Source organism: Hylaeus volcanicus, chromosome 3, assembly GCF_026283585.1.
Source record: "Hylaeus volcanicus isolate JK05 chromosome 3, UHH_iyHylVolc1.0_haploid, whole genome shotgun sequence".
In the NCBI taxonomy this organism is placed as follows: Eukaryota; Metazoa; Arthropoda; class Insecta; order Hymenoptera; family Colletidae; genus Hylaeus; species Hylaeus volcanicus.
In genome coordinates, this window is record NC_071978.1 from 4,604,336 (window position 1) to 4,618,899 (window position 14,564).

Genomic DNA, 14,564 nt, shown 5'->3' on the forward strand with positions numbered 1-14,564 from the left:
CAGTCAGTCCCATAAATATTCGTACCCTCTATGTCTATTGAAGAAAGTCTAAATTAAATGATAGATTTAATGCTCTGTCGAAAGGACTGCTCTGTAATGTCCACCGTTCAAATTTTTAATTTTTGCTCCAATGAAATAACATTCGCTTCGCATTCTCCACGAGTCGAGGAGTGAAAATAGTCACGAGGCATCCTATATGCACCAGTTCGAGACCATTTGGACCAGATTTGGCTAAAACACCTAGAGCAGTGACGCTATCTCGATGGCGGGTCGAACGAGATCCGACCAAACAATGGTTCCTCTCGGAACTCCCAGTGGGATCTCCAGCGAAACGGACGCCCTCGAAAAGGGTTAACGAAGCCACGGTAAACGGGTGTTCCGCGCAATGGAACGCAGCGACGCCGCACGGAGCGACGCGTCGATTGACTTTAATTCGACTGCACGCAAATGAATTGCTTTAGCGTCCAGCCAGCAAATCGCCTTTGGAAATCCCGGCCGATGTAGACGGAGGCCAGCCGCAATCGAATGTCGAAGCGCGCTGCGCTCGCGTTAGGGAAATCAGAGTAAACCGTCCTGTTTTAAGTCCAAACTAACGTGTCCTCTTTGTTCAGGCCGCAGGTGATCCTCAGATGTTGCTGAGGTGTCTCAGGGACGTGCCACTAAACGTGCTGCTCTCGGTGCCCGTCAAGGGATTGCAATTCGCTCCAGCGTTTGGGCCCAGCATAGACGGCGTCGTGATTGATCCAGGTGATCCAGAGGATCAGGACTTCACCTTGCAAGTCGACACGATCAATACGCTGAATAACATTTTGCTGCGGAAGGACGTCATAGCCAAACTCTCGAGGTATTTCCGGTGAACTCTCTTTCACCCTGTTTCCAACCTCGTGCTTCTACCCCTGCTGTTTCTTGCCAATGCTTCCCCGTTCCGTTCCATCGGGAATGGAGGAGAAATAGACTGAAGGAAACTTCGCCTTCCCCTTGCTATTGTGTGCCAAGGAACAGAGTTTCGAGTGCAGAGGCTCGGTTTCGGTGTGCCAAGATCCGAATGTGCTCTCTGAGTCGAACAGAGAAATTAACGAAGGGGAGAGGGTGAACTGACAAGGGAGCATGGATCTTGGAATTCTGGATTGCTGTCGAATGGAGAAGGAGAATTTAGTGGTTTTCTTTTTCTTGTTAATGCTCTATGACTTTTAGGTAAATAAATTGAGATCAATTCAGTTTGTTTATAACGTAGAGCAGATCTTGTAATCGTAAGAATGCCAGAAGCTCGAGCAGAAAGGAAATCGGTTAACGCGCCCTAGAAACTCATTACTGGTCTTCGATTAAGGGATGAAGGGTGGCGGAGGGTGCTCCCGTTCGTAACTCTGATAAATAGAGCGTTTTCGTTAGCCAACCCCTCTCTAGACTCGCGGCATTCTATGGATTCCTTCTATTTCTTCGTTTCACCCTCAGACTCCCCTGTTTTATACCTTATACCTTTCAACCTTTCCACCCTCACAGTCACCCCATCGACGTACACTTTTTCGAATACATTGTCCTGCACCCTCTTTTCTCTTCCTCCGTTGGGCCATATCATCATCCTTTATTTTTGAGCTCTTTGTATTTATCTCGTTCCTTCGTTTCTCACCAGTCCTTTCTACTTTCACCCCCTTGCTACTTCCTGACGCGCCCAGCAACCCCATCGAGGACTTCCCCACATTCGTCGCAAGTTTCTTTGAACAAAATAATTTCTTACTTCGACCAGCATCAACTATTTCTCCTTCTGACTTTACGTTAACTAGTTCATCTACTGTTTGTCCTACTCGAAAACTATTCGATACTATCCGGGACAATACAATAATTACTACATATGGGAAACTATAATTGGAAACGAGAAACATCAGCGCATACTTCCCATTAAATATTTATGAAATATTACCTGCGCCGAAGTTGTGTGTTTAATCGATCGATCGAGTTCGAAATGATACGTAAATATGAATGACGATGACCATAATGAACGGGAACCATTTGCTTCGTTATGAAGTGTCAACAGAATGTCATTAATATAATATTTCCCAATCGAAGTGCAAACTTTATACTAATAAGCGATAGGAAAACGAGTTTTCGAAAGTCGTTCGATTTGAAATAGAAATTCTAGTCTATTCTGAAAGAAAAAATTGATATGCTGGCCAAGAATACTTTAGTACTAAGTCATAGTTGATTTTTCAGGTATGATCTGATGATCGGCGTGGTACGATCGGAAGCATACTTTTCATTGACCGCCAACGATGCTCAATATGGAATCGAGGCTGACAGAAGGACGAACATTCTCAGGGAATTCGTTCGGAATACGTATACCTATCACCAAGCAGAGATCCTGGCGACCATAATCAACGAGTACACAGACTGGGAGAGGCCTGTGCAACATCCTGCCAACATCAAGTAAGCCTCGAAAATGAAATAGTAATTTTTGAGGTTAGATCGATTTATCAAGCAATCCTCCGCGTTCTGATTGGTCCAAACCATATTTGAGAATCTCAGATAAAAGTCGAGAATCAAAGGGATATTGGGATATTTTTGTAATTTTTCAGAGACGAAACCCTCGAGGCTTTGGGCGACGCTAACACGGTGGCGCCGGCTACGAGGACAGCAGACCTCCACAGTCAATCTCATCGGAACTCTTACCTCTACGTGTTCGACTACCAAACCAAATACGGTGATTATCCCCCGGTATGTATTAAAAATTATGATATTATTGTTATAGATGTTTTTAATTCAATACAAAGTTCAGGAAAAAATAATTACACGTTAATCGTCCTTCTTTACATTCGCATGCAATAACGTTGGCGAAAGGGAGGACAGTGGCATTCTTCGTAATTTAATCAGGCTGAGAGTCATTAGCCGACATCTCGCATATTTTATGACTAACGATGATACATTACGCTGTTTCTTCGTGTATTCGCCCCGCATCCTCGTTCATTCAAATTTAAATCTCATTCTTCATCTCGCGCATTCTTTCTCACCCTGACGTTTCCTGGTTTATCGAAAGACGCTTTCCATTGTTGGTAGGCAAGCCGTGAAATTAAGGAAAAATTGCGTTCGCCCGGCTAACAAAAGAGCTTGTTGAAAAATTGGCTCGATCAATTTTTGTTCTACTCGAGAAAAGCATAATTTCAGCGGGAAATAATTCGAACATAATTTTTTGTCACCCTATCGACTTTTTTCAGAACGCCACGGTCGAGACAACGAAACGAAAATAAATATGTGGCCGAAAATAAACCAGGGCGCGTGCAATCTTTTTATGGAAATGTAAGCGTGGTAGCTGCGGAATTATTTTCACAGAAATGGAAAATTAACGTACACGTATTTCAATGTTGAAAACGAGAGGCGAAGTTTTATACACTTCGGTGACTACCATATGAAATTTTAACCTGTTACGTTCGTTATCGCCGAATAAAATTATCGTTACTGAATTTATTACACGTAAATTTAACAATTTGTCCGTTGAACTTTTAATGAAGGTGGCCGACGCTCTCGTTCCAGGAATAAATAGTCGATTTTTTCCACGCTAGCCAGAACTAAAAAATTAACTCCTATCTGTGACAAATTTCGCAACTTTTTAATAACCGCCGACAATGAAAACTCTCTCCCCTGACCATTTTTTACCGCGTTAAGCGATCCAGACGTTTTCAAATTTTCACGAGACCCACTTCATGGCTGGATGCCCGAGGGGGGACATTTTTCAAGGTGGCTCGAAGCTATTCCAAAATCAAATAACACGAGAACCAGCAATAGGAGAAAGGGCAAGGAAATATTCCAATCTACCATAAGGGTGGTTGCACCGTTTATTCACCGAGAATGCCGGAAGGTGTGTTTCCCAGCGACGCTGTAACCGCAGACCGCGAATTTTTCGTCCAACGGTGTCCTGGTTATTTTCCGTCTAATTACCTCGCACGGATAAAGCGCGACGAAGGGGTGGACGGTGAATTTTTGGCAGCCCTCTGCCAATTTTCCGAGCCGCAGCATCAACTCCATAAAAATTAGATAAGTAACGGGGACGGAAGATAGAATTACGCCAAAGGGAAGAATTCTTGCTACGTGTCTTTCTCTCATGGAGGATTCTTCTTTAAAATACCAACAATTTTCCAGTTACAGTTTCTAAAAACACAAGAGAAACTACAAAAGTCTTCCAAAGTGCTAACCTAACAACTCGTTCATTCTAAAATCCATCATAATTTCCCTCAAAACCATCCAGAAACCTGCCTAAAATTAACCCAAAGTGTTAACTACCAATTTCCCCAGGATGAAATTTCCTACCACTTCCTCGAACAGTAAGGGGGGGAATTACGTGAAATATGCAAACGTCTGGGTGTGTATTATATCGTATAATCTCGCGAGAAATCCTGACGCATTACGTGTTACGGGCCATCGTCGTCGTATCTGATTTCTGAAACTTGGCTTTCACCCCTCAGCCGTCAGCAATGCCGCCAGAGAAGCAGTTTCAAACCGGTTAGTGGTGGGTACTGGGAGGGGGGAGGGGAGGAGGAGGATAAATTTCCCCGAGAACGATTATGATTGCCGTGTATATTACGCGGTAAATCTTGCGCGCATCGGTTCGCCCGGGAAACGGATACGCGGGAGGAAATTGTAAAATTACTGGGTAAGCGCGCGACCGATCGGTTGCGTTGTCACGTTAGAATCCCCGCCGTTGCCGTGGGAGTTTCGGTTCGCCGCGGATGTCCCGGTTATCATCGCCGATAACGTTACGATTTCCTGGGGAACGTGTCGCGCGACCGCCGCTTCGGAAATTGCCGAGATAAGTGAGAGGCGAGGGTTGGCGAGGCGCGGTTTGCTTGAAACGGATTCGAAAAAGGAAACGCGGCTCGTCCGCGACGTTAATTGCGAGGAAGCGAGGATTGTCGCTATCTGCACCGACCCACGCCCCTTCCTCTGGGTAATGGAATTAATTTCGTAGGGAAGTTTCCGCGAATTTGGGAAAGATTTTCGAAAAAGATCGGTCGCAGAGAATTATTTCGAGAACGGAGGTTAGACGTGTCTGATCATTACTCTTTATTTCTACTTGATTCTTCGTGAATATTGATGATAGCGCGGTTGGGTTTCCATCGATCTTGTTATCTCTTAAAAAGTTAAACCGGTTAAAATAGACAACGCTACCATCAATATTCGCAACTTTCGTGGCAAGTAGAATTAATGAGTAATGGTCAGACGCTCGTGGAACATGGTACGAAAAGGACTTTTAAAGTTTTGCTAGTTCGTTTCTTTTGCTCGGTCGTTCGACACGCAGGAAGTAATAGATGGAAGTATTTTCTGCGCGAGTAGCAGTGCTTTGTTCGCGTTGGACACTGGGCAAACTGAGTAGATTATGATCAAACATTAACCCCACAAAAAAGCGTTCAATATTGAAAGAGGAACATGAATTCGAAAACTTCTCGAGAGACCTTAAACTATCAATGAAAACTAAACAGAAAAGAATAATTACGATCCAGCGGAAATTAATACCTCGCAATATCGGTGAGAATCGTTCCGTATCGGCGATAAAATTTCACGAACTCGCGAAATGAAACGTCGGGGTTCGATCGTCGATGTAATCGAAACGGCTCGAGATCGTTTCCGGCTGGCAATTTGTTTACAAGCCGACGTTCGTTAATTAAAATCGAGGAATCAGCGCGGCGGATCACGCCGCTGAGCGCGGCGGTTGTAATTAGAAAAAGGCCGTATTTCACGGCCGCAACAACGCCCACCCAAGGAAACTTGGTTCTTCGCAGTCCCGCTTCGTCGCCAAATTAAATTCGCGAAACGATTACGCTTGGAAAATGGAGAGCCGAGTTTCCATCGCGCCGCGCGTGGGGGGAGAGGAGCTTTGGCTAAACTGCGGCACTTCGCACGCGCGAAAGGAAAGACGAAGGAAATGGCTGCGAACGCTAAATGACTCCTGCCTGAGTCGAATACACATGGGGTGTATTTTGGTAAACTGAACGACTGATTTTTTCCTTTGGAATTTTTCGTCGAATAAAAAACTAAAGTTGCAGGTATAGAATAAAATATTATTACAATAGATATAGAGAAAAGTAAAATACTTGAAACATGACTAGAGTATAGTAAATATAAAAAATTCATAAATTTACTCAGAAGAATTCGGATCCAAGAATCTTTAAAAATGAATGTACGGTTATAGCGTCTTTATAGCGTGCTTTTCTCTCTGGGTGTTTTCTGAGTGAGAGGAGGGGAAATTAGGCGACGAAGGAAGAAAATTTGATGAAAAATGTGTTGCATATGGATGTCCATGTTTCCGTTTGCGTCGAGAAAAATTTATGTCGGCTCGGGCGTCGAATACCCAAAGCAACGCCGTCGCCGTCAAAAGCGGAGCTGTGCAAAGACGGTCTGGAAGCGGAATTTAGATTAAACTTCCGTTTGTCGATTGCACGTGTACACATGGAGCTTAAAGGGTCCCAGTAATTGAGAGGAAACATGCTGAAAAATTCCAAGCGAAACGCGTGGAATAATTACGCGGCCGCGTATGGACTGGTTCTAATCCGAGAACGGCGAAACTGAAAAGGGTGAAAGGAATCATGAATATACGAGAACGCATAGATTCATAAATTCAACTTGATTACAAATTTGGAGTTTTCCTCCTTAAAAAGATTTTGCTAACGAGAAATCTGTAGTGTTTTCTTGGAGGAACTCAAGGGAGACAGGAAACCGAAGAAACAAGAAATGACAAAGTCCTCGATGATGAAGGATAATTCAAAGTTCGAGAAATTCTTCAATTTCCCTGCAAACATGTTTTATCGAGAAATCTGAAGTGTCTGATCACTTTGGGCTCAAACTCTGATTGTAAAGAATTATCTTAAGGGTTGTAGGATTTGCCGAGGAGGAAGAAGAGAAAAGTTTAAGAAGAGGTCGAACAAGATAATCAACGACTCTTCGAAACTTTTATGATTTTCTCGTTAAGTGAATCTTGTCATCAGGAAATCTTTCTTTCTACATTTAATAGTGTGTTTTAACAGACTATGGAATTTCAGAAAATAAAGGTCACCACTTGTAACAATTATGATACGAAATTTCACTTCTTTTTTATATTACCGGAGAGATGAATAATTTAAACCTCATATTTTGTTTCAAATAAATTATTCTAACGAATACCCGTATTGAAAACGGATCGCCGGTTTTTCGATATTTAACAAATTCGATAATTGACAAATTCAAACATATTCCTTTTCAATATTCTCGACTGCAGCGAGATGGACAATTTGCATTAATAATTTACGGTATTACCAAATTACCGGGATCGTTTGAAAATTTCTAAAGAGGAAGCTGCGAAAATAATCACATGGATAATTTCATCTCGCGATCGTTTCGCGTTGATAAATTTTAAATTCCAGGTATTGAGCAAGATTAAGCATTTCCCATGTTACAGTAAGCCGTAGAAATCCACGAAACTTTCGTGGAATAATCACCACTCGAGAATCCCCACTCTGAAAATAATTTTCAAATGCGAACTGTTTACGAAACATTCTCATTTAGGAGCATAAATGCTATTCGAACCAGTGCAGGAGCAAGAAATGCTGCGTACAATGTTGCCTCTCAGAACGTACACAAAACCTTCGAATGGAACGTGTCGGTCAGCACGGAATTCATCGCGACGTCCCGAAGAAAAAAATGCTCCTGGGACAAATTTCATTAACCCTCCCGAGGCTTTCGGGGATTAGCCGTCTGTGGGGAAACAAATTTTTTCTTCGCTGAGAGTTGGTCAAAGTTTCGGAATTTAAAAAGGACCCGAAGCAGCGTTTTCGCGACGAGTTTCCTACTGGAACGCGAAACTTCGTCACTGGGAATGCTTAAAAAAGCGTGCAAAATAGAGGGGAGGAGAAAAACAAGAACTAGGCACTGGGAGCTGTATACTTTTAACCTCTTTGGCATGGAATTATTTTCGTTGGCCAAAAAAGAATATTTCTCGCGTGGATGAACTTTTTTGGGGTGGAATAAATAAAAGCGCAACACCGGCAGTCTCTAGAGCTAGCATTTAAACGCGGTTCAAATATTTTGGTACTGAAAATGAATGTAATTGCATGCTGTTTCACGAATGAGAATTCTTGACGGCGAGAATAATGATAACGAGTAACAATAAACTTAATTATCATAATGACCGCAAGTATATCGCGGGGCACAACGTAATCAAGAAAAAAATTAACAAGCCTCTCGAGGCTACGGCGCTGTTTTAACGAGGTCGGAGTACACGACGACGCGAATGTAATCCTTTTAGTCACGTAAATGCAACCTGACGCGTAAGCATTGCTAGCCGAGCAGAGCTTTAATTCCGACCGTTAAAAGGAGCTATATAATTTGTAAAAATTCGTTGCGATCTTCGCGATTCTCCATTCCAGAAACTGGAACGGAGCAATTAAAAAAAGAGGTAACGTTGCCAAGTAGTCACCGCCATTTTTTTTACTCATGGATAACTCTTTCAGACGACCATTGTTGTAGACAATGCCGAGTGAGTTTTGTTTAGAAGGGTGTAAAGTGGTATAACTTGACTACGACAGTTGATGTACTAGTCTTGAAATTGTCCGTTCTTTAGATTCATTTAATTCTTGCTTTACATTACTTTCATCACAGTCTTTTGGGACCCACTGGCCCACTTGTAGCTCGGATACTTCGGGATTGCTAAGCCCGTACTGTAGCTACACTCGAACATAGCTACAGCCCCTGAGGGAAAGCAAACAACAAGTAAATGAATCTTTGTACACCCACTTACAGATTTTCTAGCGAGTATACATACTACCTTTTACTTCTAATAGTTTCGATCTCAAAAAGAATTCCACGTTAACACAATATGAAATAATCTCCACGTGTCCGCAAAAACGCGTGGTGTAGTTATAAACATAAAGCACGTTTTTTTTTGCGTGCTGGTAGAGGCAGACGACCGAGAGGATCACGCGAGACTGTCACGTTATGCGCGGGTGAACATCAAAGGCAGCCGGCAGCGCGTTTAAATTTAAATTTAGAACATCGATTGCACGTCGTTGGAACTGTCGCGCAAATAACCGTCGCGAGGAGCATTAACGCCTTTGGTTATCGCCTGGGAATCCGCGCTGGAAGTTCAGCCAGCCCCTGCTGACTCTTTCGGGGGTTTCCCTAACCTGAACAACGTTGTGAATATTGTTTTAAATTATTTAAATAATGATGTATTGAAAGTCCCAATCTGAGTCTCCATCGGTGAAATTAATGGCCCACAAGTACAAACATATATATATATATAGGTACTCGAAACACAATGTACAAATAAGAACAAGTACTTTGTATTAATCCTGAGATATAAGAAAAATCTCTTATCATTAGAGAGTTTCATAGAAGCTTAAATGAAGAAGAAAACTATATATATATAGATACTCAAGACAACCATTGTCCTTCCAATATCGTCTCTAACTACTGTTCCATTCTCTTGAGTTGTAAACCGAGGTGACTCTTTATACGACTGTATTTTCAATCGCTGGCAGTGTATAACGCGTCTTCTCATTGTCGCCACAACAGAGTTGTTCCCTGGCGAAATTGCGACTTCAGCAACGTCGATCTCTATGGACAAATAGGCGGGTATTCGTATGCAAAAGAAGGGGGAAGGGACAAGCGGAATGAAGCCGATGAAAGGAAGGGTTAGAAAAGAAATGAAAAGGACGAAGGGGCGCGGAGCACATTCAAGGGCTTCCAGGTTCAAAAAGGCTGCAGTAGAACGGCGTCAGCGAGCGCTAATACCACCAGAGAATTCCCTCGTTTCTTGGAAAATCCCGGCACATTGTCGAAAACAATCGCCTCTGTAAACGATTCTGACGCGAAATTGAACGTTTCTCGGAAGCAGAAGGTGTAACGTGATTCTACTCGCATTTGAATATCGTGAACAATTGTTCAAATTGAAAGAAATCGTCCTGAAAATTCCATCAGAATCGGTGTGTCATGGATGAGTGTGGAAATAGAATAACCAAACACCCCTCGAGCCACAACGAGGTACCTAATTCACGCTAACGAAACTTCCTCCAACAGATTCTACTACAAAAATTGAACAATGTCCAAAGAACAATTACTCACTCTTTCGAGAAAATCATCTGTGAAAACGTAGAATACTTTGGACATCCGAGAACATCCGCGGGATCCATGCTTCGACAGGAGTTGGAGAGCTGGCAACTTCTGTCCGAAGCTTCGAGTAATTCTCCAGCGAGACCCGAGAATGTTCTACCAATGGCGTAAATCCCATTTTGAAACGTAAACCCTCATTCCTCGCTGCGAGATGTTCTCAGACGGCTGCGGGTGTATTGGCGTCAGGAAATTCGATGTATCGATTGCACCTAGCTGGGTACCAGAATTGGCCCGAAAAGGACCAGAGACTTGGAGGACGAGAGAGCGAGAGAGAGAGAGCAAGTTCGTTTATTACATGGTACGAGGCGAAGTCCCTTAAGAGCATTTAGCTGGGAATACAAAGTACACCCAGAATGCAGAGCACGTGGGTACAGAAGCTGAATGCAGAGGAAATGTCTGATAATTGCATTGTAAAAGTTGTAAAAGAACACAAGATTGGAAAAGGGAAATTGTAATGCAAGGTAGGAATAAACAAGCCAATTTGACTAAATTGGATTGATTTCTTAGCTTCAAGGTAGTGTGAGGACACGATAACCCAGACTTAACATACTCATATGGAAAAAAAAAACTTAACTACCACTCTATCTAGATACAATGCCACAGAGCTTGGAGAGCACAGAGTCCTTTACACTATCCAACATTACACGTCCCAACATCCAGCTTCAGGGAGCCAGAAAGATCCCAGTGGGAGGCACGATTCGTGGCCAGGGCCGGGAACGGGACGCAAACAACGGCGATTCGTAATTAAAACGGACGAAGAAACACGGACTGGCGAGCGAAGATGGAAACTGCAAGGTAAATAGAGAGACCGACGCAGCGTTTCGGGGTATAATTAAGCAGTCGGCTTACGAAAGCGCGAGGAAAGAGAACGTAAAATTATTTAATAACATGAAACGTCCGCGGGAAAAGCAACCCAGGAAAAAGGGGGATACGTGAGCAAAGCGTGGACGTGGCAGTTTGCGCGTAGCGTTTCGAGATTACGTGAAAACAAAGAGAGGAACACGCGCGACGAAAAGGTCGAGGTGACAGGACGCGATTCAATTTGTCCTCGCGGATTGCCAAGTCGTGAAACCGTTGGACGTAGAACGTTTCTGCTCGTTGATCGATCTCGATCTTCGTCAGGGGAGGAAAGTTCCTCGAGAGAATCTGCGAACTGGTCGCGAAGTTGGACGTAGTTTGCCAAGTATGTGGGACGTCAGTCCCGTGGAAGAGGAGCGTGACGTAAGATCACTTGGGGACGGCGACGTCTTCGGGGGAGACTTCTCAGTTACGTACGCCATCGAGAAAAATGTGCATGTAACTGGTACTGAGGGATTTCCAAGCTGAACATTCTAGGAAGCAAAATGTAAGCGAGGTGAAGTAGTAATAGCGTCCAGATTTTAAGATGTGGGGTCTCAAAGTACTCTATCTTGTCGAATTTCCAACTTTAGATCTTACTCAAGATCGCTACGATTTCTCCCCACCGTCTGATTTCTTTATTCCAGCACTATTTGTCGTTTCTTCGTCCAAGAAAAACGAAGTGAATCAAAATGGAGAGAAAGTACGTGCTTAAATTATAAGAGTACCAGAGCAATGCAATGCTCAATTTCTTCTTACGAACGGCACGTCCCGAGTTCCCTACTCCATTTTGGCAGAGACCACGAAACCAAGCAGAAGCAGCTGATGCATTGGAGTGCACCGTGGTAGGTGATTCTCAAAAGAGGTTGAAGACTTACACAGGGGATCGATAAGGGAAATATTAGGGAGGAAACGTTGCAACCACAAAAGATGCAGGTCTCCATTACCGGCGTGCTCAAAGGGAACATTGCAGCCTCCGAGTCTCAATCTTGGTGGGACGAATAGGCTCTCTGTCTCTCCCTCTATCTCGCCCCCCTGCCTGTCTGTCTCCGTCTTCCTCGTTAGAGGCATCTGAAGATACGTTCGCGATATTTGATCGTGGGGAAACCACTGTAGAGAGAGAGAGCGAAGCAACACTGAACCCTGTTCTCCTTTGTAAATTGAAAATTTGCAAACCGTGGGAAGGGAAGCTTTCTAGAGGGAATTATTTGATACCTTCGACCCTTCGCGAAACTTTCATTAATGGGATCTTTGCAGTAGCAATTGCAACGTTGCAACACTGCATTCAGCGCATTCTTCGGCTCAGCCACCGAGAATCAGCTTTCAACGTAATCCTTTGAAGCCACGTGTGGCATATTTGCAGGTTTCTCTGTTCCGAGGAAGTTATTCCATTCATCTGGTATGTGTTTGTTATTTGTAAACATTTCATCTAACGCTTTAAATAAAAGTAAACTTTATTCCATTTCGATTCATTTATATTTATCAACAGAGATATATTCCTGTGGTTGTCTTTGTTTTTCTCAATAAAATATAATTACAATGCTACATTGCAATGACGAAATCATGCATTGTCCCCACAGTCGAGCAAATGAATATTAATGGAGTTTCACTATTCAAACTTTTGTCGAGAAAAAAGATAAATATTAATTTCGTTTCCGTGTTCGAGAGAAAAAAAGAACAATAATTCAATTTCACTGTTCAAAATTCGACCATGGCATGTTGAAAAAGGAACGAGCCCGAGACCTAGTAGGGTAAGTAATACCGTGAGGATGTCGCGAATTTTCAATTCTCCTCAGTAAAGGAGACGTCCAGGGGCACCAAAATGGCGTCTCGGTCCTTCAATAATCGTTCGTTTAGATTTCCGCGGTCAAGTCGAACGACGAAAGGACCTAGAGTAATCTGGAAACCTAGGGACGAGCACATATCGTGCCTCGCTCGTCTTGCTCTTTCCTCCCTTCAATATCTCCGTGCCGACGGGAAAGCTTTTCTCCCGTTTGAAATACGAGCGACGTCCCGCGTCGTTAAAATGCCATCAATACTTCAGTCAGCCCTGCCTTTGTGGATATCCGTCGTTTCTTCGAAAGGCACAAAAACAAAAATTATACTCGGACATTTCACTGGAGAAATTGAGAGGCTCTGTCGGTGGGACTCGATGATTCCGAGATTATCCTTAAAGCATTTCCCTTAGAAACGTCAGGAGTGAAAGTTTACATACAGTCAGTCCCATAAATATCCGTACCTTGTATGTCTATTAAAGGAATCCGTCTGTTGTTTGAAAATATCAAACCTATCATTTAATTTATACCGATTTCTTTGATAGACATAGAAGGTCACGATTGTGTTTCATTACAGATACCGAGAGAAAAGGCTTTGAACTTATATAATTCTTCTAATTGGTGTTTAATTTTGAGTTTAATCTCGAGGAAATTCTTTTGAAAGAGTATTTCATTTACAGAAGCCAGGCTGCATCCATGGCGAGGACCTGCCATACTTTTTCGGAGCGCCCATCGTGGGCGGCCTCTCCCATTGGCCGAAGAACTACACCAAAGCTGAGATCGCCCTTTCAGAGAGCGTGATACTTTACTTGACGAACTTCGTGCGCACGGGGTGAGTCCTTGGAAAATTCAAACTCTAAGAACTCACCCTTCACACTGCATTGCAAATCATTTCTGTAGAGGCGATAAACTACTGTACCATTGCGAACTAAGAAGTGTCACCCTCGGTAATAAAAAAAGTAACCTCCTTTGTTCTCTGGCAGGAATCCAAACGAAGGCACGCCAGACCTAGGCCCGATGGGACCAGAGCGAACCAAGTTCAAGAATATCGGCTGGGTCGCTTACGAGGCCGTGCACAAGAAATACCTGAGCATAGGTGAGTGACGAGGAAAGACTACGAACTTTGGAATTAGTTACGGGCAAACTGAGGCAGCTACGAGCTCTAAGATTATCCGAGTTCAAGGCTATCCGCGCTCGTTAAATTCTTACGCCAATACCGAAGTAAAAGGAGGTACTAATAGAAAAATAAATTGCGGTCCGAAAGAGCACTCGACTTACAAATTAAGGGATAACAAATTTCGAACTTCTATCAGATTCCAAAGAAAACATTTCTGGGCTTCAACTCTCGATACCTATCCAATTACTGTGAATTTTATTCCGAAATAAACGAAAAAATTCACGTAGCATCTACCCAAGTACACTAATCACCACAAAAAGTGTCTCTTCGATATCTGTTTTGTCAATTCGCCTGAGAAAATTCCAATCGTTGCCCACATTCAAACAAAGGAAACGTCTACGAAGAAGGACCTGGAAATTCCAAGGATAAAGGGAGGTAAAAATAGCGATGGTCCATTTTAGGGAGTGGAAGCTCCTCGTTTCCTCTCGTGGAACGTTTTGAACCGAAAACGGGAATTATTTAATCCGATTACGTCCCAAAGTGAGTATAATGAATCTAATTCCCGGGGGTGGGGGGGGGGGGGCGCTTCCACGCACTTTGCACATGTAACTAAGAGGATCAGCGAAGATTTATTTGCATAATTCTCGTTCCCGGGGTGAAATGAGAGTGGCAGTTCGTCAGGAGCAAACCTGGCAGTCCCGCGGGAG

At 43.3% G+C, this 14,564-nt stretch overlaps 1 protein-coding gene across 1 annotated transcript in view; it reads left to right on the forward strand.

The window, feature by feature from the left end:
- LOC128873435 (neuroligin-4, Y-linked) overlaps window positions 1-14,564 on the forward strand; it is a 267,974-nt gene that overhangs the window by 249,399 nt on the left and 4,011 nt on the right. The window contains exons 5-9 of the mRNA XM_054117021.1: window positions 612-844; window positions 2,209-2,421; window positions 2,571-2,709; window positions 13,421-13,572; window positions 13,724-13,836. Coding sequence (XP_053972996.1) covers window positions 612-844; window positions 2,209-2,421; window positions 2,571-2,709; window positions 13,421-13,572; window positions 13,724-13,836 — 850 coding nt within the window. The remainder of the gene's footprint in view (window positions 1-611; window positions 845-2,208; window positions 2,422-2,570; window positions 2,710-13,420; window positions 13,573-13,723; window positions 13,837-14,564) is intronic.